This window comes from Meles meles, chromosome 8, assembly GCF_922984935.1.
Source record: "Meles meles chromosome 8, mMelMel3.1 paternal haplotype, whole genome shotgun sequence".
In the NCBI taxonomy this organism is placed as follows: domain Eukaryota; kingdom Metazoa; phylum Chordata; class Mammalia; order Carnivora; family Mustelidae; genus Meles; species Meles meles.
In genome coordinates, this window is record NC_060073.1 from 7,945,997 (window position 1) to 7,955,703 (window position 9,707).

A 9,707-nucleotide genomic window follows, 5' to 3' on the forward strand; every position below is an offset into this window, starting at 1 on the left:
CCTGCCACGGCCAAGCTTTAGTGACAGATTAATTCAGGGCCGCCTTCTGCTCACGCGGCCGCCATCTCTGCTCTCGCCTGGCCGGCTCCCCAAAGGGCTGGTCCCCTCCGTGCACGCTCACTGCCAACGAGAGCTCAGTGGCCCCAGCAAATCGGCAGCAGCCAGCCCCGGCCCCACCGCGGCCCAGCTGCCTACCTTCCCGCCCGCTGGGCTCTGTGCAGCCCAGATCCCTGTGCCCACACCTGACCCTAGGCACACAGCTCCTTCAGCCCCCTGTCCTGGCACAGGGCCTTTGCATCTGCCCTCCCACCACAACCATCCTGCCTCCTTACCTTGATGGCAGGGCAGCCCCTCCCAGCTCCATTTACTAAGGGCTCCCCATGCCCTGCCACCGTGCGGGTGTGAGGACGCAGTGGCCCTGGCACCTCGTGGCTGGCATTCTGTTACCCATTTGTGTGGTTATTTAAGTACCAAATACCACCCCATCAGACTCCCCTCCGACGGGACATGCACGGGGTATCTGTCTATCCACCTCAAGGCCAAGGTTAGGTGCTCAGGGCAGACCTGTGTGCAGACCAACTGTGCCCAGGGACCCCGCTCCCCCAGCCTGGGCACCTGTGCGTGTGTTCACGGCCCAGCCCTGGCCCCCTGCGGCGGCCCCTCGGCTTGAGGAAAGTGTCCCCCCCCCCCCCCGGGCCCACCTTCTCCTCGCCACACTGAAGCCCTGGCCTGGGCTGTGGCCCTACCCCCTTTCCTCTCTCCTCTCTTCTATCTCTCACTTTTTCTTTCTGTCTCTGTCTCTCTGCTTGTCTCTGCCTATCTCTGCCTTTATCTTTCTCTGTCTCTGCCCCTCTCTGTCTCTTTCTGTCTTTGCCTCTGCCTCTGTGTCTCTTTCTCTGTCTGTCTCTGTCTCCATCTGTCCTTCTCTGCCTCTGCTCTTGCTTGCCCTTCCTGCTCTGTCTCTGTCTCCCCCAGCCACAGGGCATCTCTGGCCCGCTCCCCATTTCTCTTGCTCATGCGCCCACTCTCCATTTCTCATCCTCTGGCTCTCTCTTCCTCCTCCTTGCTCTCTCCCTGCTCCCGCTGGCTCTCCTCTGCTCAGCGCCAGGCAAAGCCTCCAATGGGAGCTTCCAAGCATCATCAGGGCCTCCACTTCTGCCCAGCGGCTGCCCATGGCCATAGTCACGGCGGGGCACAGTGGGCAGACAGGGTGACTTCCGTACCCTGCCTGGAAGGGGCTGGACTCAGGGGAAGCAGCGGCCCCGAGCGCTGAGCACCCAGTCCCCAAACTAGTCGGAGCCCCGCTGTGTGCCAGGTGGGGGTTGGGGAGAGGCTGGTGGGCGGCGGGGGGCTCTGGCCTGTGCCCAGCAGACCCCGCAGGAGCAATCCATGGGGAACAGCAAACCCCCCCACACACACTCAGAGGCTGTCCCAGGCCACGCCCTGCCCCTGCTCAAATTTCTCAGGTGCCATGGAAGCAGTTCCAGCTGCTTCTACCAGTCCCACAGGTGCAGCCCTCCCCGCCCCCTTCCCCCCCACTCCCCCTCACCCCCAGCCCACCCTGGACTCTCCCTGCGGCCGGCCCATGCCTCTGCCTGAGGCCTCCTCCTCCAGCTTCCCAAAGCCCATTCTTTCTCATCACTCAGGGCTCTGTTCAGATGCCATCTCCTCCGGGGAGCCCTCCCAACTGCACACAGGGCCTGCCCGCTCCCACCCCCTTTCCCTCTTGTCCAGCTCCAACTTCTCCCGCTTCAGGGCTTGCAGTGAGGTAGAGCCGCCCGCCCCCACCACCTCCCCGCACCCCCCCCCCCCCCCCCCCCGTCCCCTCCCTGCATGGGGCCCTGGCAGGCCCCGCCCACAGCTGGGCAGGTGGGAGAGACGCAGAGACGCAGAGGCCAGTCATCTCAGGGGGAGGCTGGAGGGGACCCCAGCCTCGCTCGGGGTGGAAGACTTTATTTCATGGACTCGTGGGGGCCGTGGGGGGTTGTAGGGGTGAGGGAGTGGCGTGTCCTTCCCCAAGAAGAGACCCCAGGCGTCCCTGCCCCAGCCCAGATGGCGACGGCGGCATGAGCAGCAGCCTGCCTGTACTGAGCGCTCAGGGTGTGGAGCCGCGCCTCGTGGAGCCTCTCCTGCAGGATCCCGGGGACCCTCAGCACCGCGCCGGGGTTTGGGGGCACCACTAACTGCTCCACTTTGCAGATGACGACACTGAGGCACCGGGTCCCTGGGGGGAACCGTGCTCCCCACTCCTAGCCCTCCACAGGCCTCTTCCCTGGGTAGGAGGGACAGGAGGGCTCAGCCCCCCCCCCCCCCGCGGGGACTCTAGCAGAGGCCTCCGGGGGCCCGCACCCCACCCTCGGCGGGCAAGATGCTGCCAGGCCCCTTCCTGCAGCTGCCGTGGGGATTTTAATAACGGGAGTGATTTTTGCATGATGAATGAGATGCCGCCATTGTGTACGTAATGAAGCCTAATGTTTCCAAATCCCCGTTTAAGGAGTTGATCTCACCCGGTAATGAACTTCGCATCACATCGTGGAGCTCCCGTCCATCCATCTTCTGCCTGGGGTGCCCACCCGCCTTGGCACCGCGAGGGTGGGGTCTGGCCAAGGTGGGCTCTGTCTCCCCCAATAGGCCAGGCCTCACGGAGCAGGGGCCAGTGCGGGCTTGTCGGTCCCGTGAGCCGGGCTGTGGGCAGAGGCCGGAGGGGGTTCTGGCACTGGGCATCCCATGGGGTCATGGCTCCCGAGGAGGCTCAGCTGGGGCCCAGGAGGAGACTGGAGGCCAGAGATGGAGAGTGTAGGGTGGATGGAGGGAGGAGGGGGCACAGTGCCCCCGGGCTGGGTCATTTCTCCGGGCTTTCTGGCTCGGCTTGTCCTCCTCGGGGTCTGGGGCTTGGAGACATCCCAGCGGCTTAGGCATCAGTCCCTGACCCCACTGGTACCCTCTCGGGGACTCAGTTTCCCCAGCCACTCAGTCCTCTCAGCCCTGGCATTTGGGATCTCTCTGGAGGTGGTGGGTGTCCGGGGAGCCACTGAAGGCCGGACCCAGGCTGGTTGGGGGGGGGAGCCTCTCCTCAGGCTAGGCTCCCAGCCCTGGGACTTTCGGGGAGGAGGTGTCTGGGTGGGGAGTGGTCCCTAGGGCCCAGACCCAGGTGGCTTCCTGTGCTCAAGAGGGGCGCCCCTCCCCCAGCCCCCTCAGGCCTCAAGCTCATCCCCAGCGCCCCAGCCCTCTCTGCCAGGGCTTTCTCAGTGACATCTAAAACCAGCAGCGCATCTGTCCCCGGGGCAAAAGAGGTCCCCAAGAGCCTGCTGGGCAGAGCAGCCTTCTGCCTACAGGGTGGGTGACTGGGCCTAGGTCTCCCCCGCCCCATGGAAGACAAGTGACCCAGGGGGACCATGTGAGAAAGTGCAGGGCACTTTGATGCCTTCTCTCACTGAATCCTCAAATGGGGAGGGAGGTCCTGTTACCTGGTAGAGTGGGGAGGGGAAGTGACTTGCCCAAAGCCATCAGCAGGCTTATAGGTGAGATTTCTGGGAAAGGAAATCCCAGAAGGGGGCACACAGGGGGCCAGCCCCACAGGGCAGCGGGGGGAAATGGGGGAGAAGGGGGTCCGGCCCAGGGCCTGGGGTCTCTTGTCCCCCGCAGGGACATAGCTGCCCCCCTCTCCCCCAGGCCACAGGCAGCCTCCTGTTCCTGTAAATAATTAATTAACCCCTGCTTACTTGTTTGTTTAGCATGAGGAATGCTCCCCCACTGAGACGCATTTATTGCTGAATAAATTTAAATATCTAATCTTCCCTTCATGAATATTACAGCACCCTAATAGCAGCCAACCTCTCTTAAGCGCCTTGGCAAATGGCCCCCACAGGACCCTGCCTGGGAGGCTCTGGGAGGGTCTGGCTCCAGCTCCTGCCCAGTCCCGGGGCCCTCCCGACCCCCTCCAACCTCCTAGGAAGGGGCAAGGGGCAGGGTGTGAGCTGGGCACCCCCCAGGCCCCTTGCAGGTGCAGAGGCCACACAGTGGGGGTGGGGAGGGCGGGTTGGGGGACCCAGAAGGGCTGTGGTGGGCTCCGCAGGGGGCTGCGGAAGGGCCAGGAAGGGCAGGAGGGTCAGAGATGGGGGTGGCGGTGTGGGGGGACAGACAGGACTCCCAGACCCCATCTGACGCACTCAGACCAGGACAGAAGAGGTCCAGGAGGCAGGTGGACGATCTCCAAGGCAGCCTTGCTGGACAGAGGTGGCTGATGGTCAGCCACGGGGGGGGGGGGGGGCGCTGAGACCCCCAACCACGGGGCAACCAGAGCCCCAAAGTCTCTCCGTTGGGAAGGTGATGTGTTAACGTGAAGAGGGGGACAGGGGCCCCACTGCAGGACAGAGCGGTGTGCAGACAGCAGACTGAGTTTGGGCGGGGAGGGAGGGGGGAGCCAGGATGGGAGGGAGGTGGTGGGGGGCGGAGAAAGCCTTCTGAGTTCGGAGAGGAAGAGCAGTCCAGCTGTGTGATCCTGACCCTGGCACGTCTTCATCTTCTCTGTGCCTCTCGTCGTCTTCTGTAAAGCAGGGAAAATAGTAACACTTCCTAGGGTGGCTGGCAGGACCGACAAGGGGGGCTGTGACCCGCTGAGCCCCCACTCGCGCTCTGGGAGAGGCTGTGTGGGCTGGGACTCAGGAGTCAGAGCCCGGAGCCTGGAGCGGGAGCGGGGGCTGCCTGAGGGAGGAGGCCGAGTGGCAGGCTTGTGGGGAAGGGCGCATTCTGGAGCCAGCAGAGAGAGGTCTGAGGAAGGTGCCACCCGCTCATGGTTCTGTCTCCCCAGGGCGGGGGGGGGGGGGGGCAGGTTTTCTGTTGACTCGGGATGGAGCAGGAGTTGAGTTGGAGGATGGAGGTTTGTTAGGATGTGGCTGAAGGTCCCCGGGAGGGGATCACGGGTAAAACTGGTGTGAACCGGGGTCACCACCTTCCCACCAGGCAGCCCCCGGGGTCAGGTGGCTGGCGAGGGGAGAGGAGAACACCTCCCTTGGATGAGACCCCAGATGGCGTGTCCTGCAGGTTCTAGGGTTCAGCTTCCCCCCCATGCAAGAGGCAGGACAGGGCCGAGGAAGCAGTTCACACGGGGAGAAGGGCTGGGGCCGCCCTTTGGGCCTGTGGCTAAGGACAACAGGCTGTGGTCCCCTCTGGCCCTTGGAGACCGTGGATCCTCGGAGCCACCAGGCTGGCGTGTGGACAGGGAGGGGCCCAGGAAGGGGGGTGGGGAGTCTGTGCTCCAACTTGTTGGGGAAGGGGAGGGTGGCAGGGCTGGGGCCCAGAGCCTGTCCCTCATCTCTGCCTGGGCTGGGGGCGGGGGAACAGATCCCCTAGGCAGTGGCATGGCAGTCCTGAGCTCTGCCCCTGGCTTGGATGATGCAGGAAGTGAGGGTGCTCCGGCCCAAGGCTTCCTCGAGCTTGGATTCCCTCCGCTCCTTCATGCCCCCAGGTCAGCCCCAAGGGCCTGACGGCAGGCCTGTCCGCCCGCCCCTGCAGGGGCGCCGAGCTTCACTTCGGCACAGCGTCTACAGCAGGCCAAGGGCACCTGCAGGGTGGACGGCACCGGGAGACGGCAGGCAGCGGGTGCCACGTGGCTGACACCGCTGGGGCAGGGCGGGGAGGCCCCAGGGAGCGGAGGCTCAGACCCATGCCTGTGCTTACCACCACCCCAAGCCCCGGACGCCTGGACCCCCGCCTCCCCTCACTCCCAGGAATACACACACGGAGCACATTGTCCTGCTATCACACCGTCCTAACAGCCAACACGCACACGTCACCTTCACCCGCGCCCTAAGCCCCTTACAGAAATTAACTTGCTTAATCCTTCCCGAAGCCCGGGGAGACAGATGTCTACTATTAGCCCATTTTACAGATGGGGCAGTTGAGAACCAGAGAGGTTAAGTAATATGCTCTAGGCCACACATCTGTGACTGGCAGAGCCAGGGCTGGAACCCAGGCTGCCCAGCTCCCCAGGCCCCGCCGTTGGACACGCAAGACAGGGGTCACCTGGCACCTCACCCAGAACAGACCCACCATGCAGGGACACTGTATAATGCAGGCTGAGCACCACCCAGACTCAGAGCTCAGGGGCCCTGCCTCCGTCCCACCCTCCACCCCCTCCCACAGGCCGGGGCTGCCCTTACCCATCCCTGCACGGGAGAGGAGGGGATGGGACCCAACCCCAGACCCCTCCCAGGGCTCCCCCAACTCCTCTACCCTATCCATCCCCCACCCCACCCCCTCGGGATGCTCTGGGAAATCGCCTGGTGCCGGCTCTAAGTGAAGTTACAAAATTAGGTTTAATTGGGCCCCACAGGGCACAAAAGAAAAGAAAAGAAAGAGGGGGTGGTCCAGCTGGTGTCCCTGGACCTGGGCCAAGACACTGGGGGTGGGGCTGGGATGAAGGAGGAAGGGCCTTGGTTTGCGCATCTGCAAAATGGAGAAATGGGGTTTCTATCCTGCCGCTGGGCATGGTGAGCGCCGGCAGCCAGAGCCCAAGGAGCTCCTGGCAGGGGCCTGGGGTGCCATGCGAGCTAGGGAGCGGCTGGAGGTGGGTCACGTTCTCCCGGCCAGGGTGCCTACCCCTCCCCGGAGGAGGGGTCGCTGTGGCTGTTTCCAGATGAGGCGTGGACGCCCAGGGGAACGGACTCGCCGGGGTGCCCCACTGGCACAGCGGACGCGAGCCGAGCCCCGCCTTGCCCGCCAGGGCTGCTCGGGCTGTGGCGCCTGGGTGAGATCGGGCTGAAGAAGCGTCTCCTCCGCGCCTCCCGCCGGGCCGGAGGTGTTTATCTGGGCCCGCGTCCCCAGGGTCGCTGCCTGCTGAGGCCCCGGAGCCGCCCTCAGATAAACAAGCCCAGGCCCGCCCCAATTAAGCCGGATGCGCTAACGAGGCAACTCGCTAACGAGCAGGGGCGCGCGCCCGGATCCACCTGCGCTCCCCGGATCCGCGGCCCCGTCCACCTCCCCGCGTGGCGCACGGAAGGGGCTGGAAGACCCAGGCTCCAGGCCCCGACTGCATCTGCCACTTGTAATTGGGTGATCCCAGGTTCTTCATCTGTGAAGTGGATCCTGGACGCGGCCCGGAGGGGTCGCCCTGCGATCGGGTGCGCGGTGCCTGTCGGCGTCTCCGGGCTCCTCGGGCGGAGGCGGCCCCTGGTCGCGGGCCCCGCGGTGGGGCATCCGGGCCAGAGCCGGGAGAGCGACCTTCTCCTTGGCCAGGCACCCTAGCCTGCTGTCGCGGACCCGCCTAACCGAGCCACTCGGGCAGGGGGAGGCCCCCGCCCCGCGCGCGCACCTGCCGCGCGGCGGGGAACGAGCAGGGTGGGCCGGGCGCGCCCCCTGCCGGCCGCCCCGCGCCGCTTCCCTCCCGGATCCGCCGCGGCCTGCGTGGGCGCCTCGGCCTCTCCAGATGTGGAACAAGTGGGGGCGGCGGGTATTGCCAGCGGCTGCAGGCCGCGGGAGGAGGCGCGGGGCCGGATGAGCCCTGGCACAGCCGAAAGGACTGGACTATTCTGTGCTCGGGCCTCTGCCTTCTCTTCTGTAAAAGGGGCTCAGGCGTGACGCGGGGAGCCCCAGGGCTCACTGCTCCCTGCCCCGCAGTGGACGGCTGCATCCACCGCGCCGCCGGACCCTTGCTCACCGACGAGTGCCGGACCCTTCAGAGCTGTGAGACCGGCAAGGCCAAGATCACCGGCGGCTACCGGCTGCCGGCCAAGTGTGAGTCCCTACCCCATCCCCCACTCCTGTGGGGCGTAGACAGGGCACTTTTTGTAATTGCGGGGTTAGGGGAGCAGCCCCCACAGAATTGCTGACCCTCAGAGGTCACTGATTAACCTTCAGGGCCCGGAGCCGGCCCCCGCTCACAGGCACCGGGAAGCGGGTGGCGGGAGAGGAATGCGTGGAGCCGGGGAGGGGACGAGCTGAGGGGGCAGGCAGTGCCTTCGCTCACCCACTCTGCCCCACGTCTCAGCCGGGTCCGTACAGATGTGGTGGGGGGAGCGCGGACCTGCCAGTCTCTATGGAGGAGAGCACTTGAGCTCGGGGGCACACCTGAGTCCCCGCATGGGTGGGGTCCTCCCCGGGGATTCTCAGAATTTGGGGAGAGGGCCTGTTTCCTGTCTCCTCCAGGGCCCAGGCCGGCAGGGGGAGCAAGCCTCTGACCCCGTGGACACCTCGGCCGGTCTGACCCCGTCGCCTCTCCTAGATGTCATCCACACGGTGGGACCCATCGCCCACGGAGAGCCCAGCGCCAGCCAGGCGGCCGAGCTCCGCAGCTGCTACCTGAGCAGCCTCGACCTGCTGCTGGAGCATCGGCTCCGCTCCGCGGTGAGGGGGCGGGGCTCCAGGCGGGGGGTGGGGGCGGCCTGGACCCTGGGACCCGGGGAGGAGCCCCGCGCCCCTCCCCCCCAGGCGACCGGCGGGAGGCGGGCGGAGAGTGACGCCATCTCCAATTCCCTCTCACCTCCCGCGCCCGCTCCAGGCATTCCCCTGCATCTCCACCGGCGTGTTTGGTGAGTTGGGGGCGGGGCGGGAGATGTGGAGGGGGCGGGGCTAGGCAGTGGGTGGGCCCAGACGCTGGAAGGGACCTGGGCGGGCTGGGGGAAAGGGGTGGAGTTGGGGGGGGGGTCCCAGGGGGGAGAGGGGGCGAGCCAGACCCTGGACTCACTCCCGCCGGGCGGGGTCCCCAGGCTACCCCAGCGAGGCCGCGGCGGAGGTAGTGCTGGCCGCGCTGCGCGAGTGGCTGGAGCAACACAAGGACAAGGTGAGTCCTGGGCCCGGTGCAGGGGATCAGACAGGGGTGGGGGGGTGCACCCCGGCTCTGCTGACCAGCCCTCGATGCAGCCCCTCCCCCTCCCTCAGACCAGTTTGCTCTCCTGAGCCCGGGCGGGGGCGGTGGAGCGCACACCGCGAAGCTTCTGTGAAGGGTCTGGGGGCACCTCCCCCATCCCCAGGAGCAAGGCAGGTGAAACCCTGCAGCGGTGGGGGCAGCGGGGAGACCAGGCAGCCCGGGTGCGGGTGACCCCCGCCAAGGCTAAGCCGGTCCTGGCACAGGTGGAGCGGCTCATCATCTGCGTGTTCCTGGAGAAGGACGAGAGCATCTACCTGCAACGGCTCCCCCACTACTTCCCCGTGGGTGAGTAGCCCCCCCCCCCCCGCCCCCCTCCCCGCCCTCGCTGGCTCCACCCCGCCCCCAGCCACCCCAGGCAGGCTCTCACTGTCCTCTGCCTTCCAGCCTAACGGCACCGGCTGCCCAACCTGCCCAGGACCGGTAAGCAGGGCCTGGCCCGCCACGTGGCTGCCCACTAACCTGCCCACTAACACAGGGGCTCACTCCTTGCCTCCATTCACCCCCACGCAGGAAAGCCAGGAGGGCAGCCTGGGAGGCTGGGGGAAGCCCAGGGCCCGCACTCGCTGACCATTCTGCTCTGCCCACAGACTCGCCGAGGCCTGCTGGACCTCGCTCCCAGCTCTAAGAGGTCCCTGAACGCTGCAGCTGGGCCTGGGCCCCACCCCCCCTCTTCTTTCCCTCAGCGCCCCCCCTTTCTCTCAGCAACCTCCCCCCAGCCTTCTAATAAAGACCACCCCTGTTGCAGCACGCCTCCTGTCTCGGCGCTGGCTGGGGAAGGAGGCAGCACCCCAGAGGTGCGGAAGAGTGGCTCTGGCTTAACAGGGTGGCGAGAGCGCTTGGT

The 9,707-nt window shown here is 66.3% G+C and overlaps 1 protein-coding gene across 1 annotated transcript in view; it reads left to right on the top strand.

The window, feature by feature from the left end:
* The window catches only part of MACROD1 (mono-ADP ribosylhydrolase 1), a 141,975-nt gene extending 132,302 nt beyond the window's left edge, over nucleotides 1-9,673 (top strand). The window contains 6 exon segments of the mRNA XM_046015645.1: nucleotides 7,618-7,734; nucleotides 8,222-8,343; nucleotides 8,498-8,528; nucleotides 8,706-8,779; nucleotides 9,070-9,151; nucleotides 9,454-9,673. Coding sequence (XP_045871601.1) covers nucleotides 7,618-7,734; nucleotides 8,222-8,343; nucleotides 8,498-8,528; nucleotides 8,706-8,779; nucleotides 9,070-9,151; nucleotides 9,454-9,491 — 464 coding nt within the window. The 3' untranslated portion in view covers nucleotides 9,492-9,673.
* The last annotated feature ends 34 nt before the right edge of the window (nucleotides 9,674-9,707 follow it).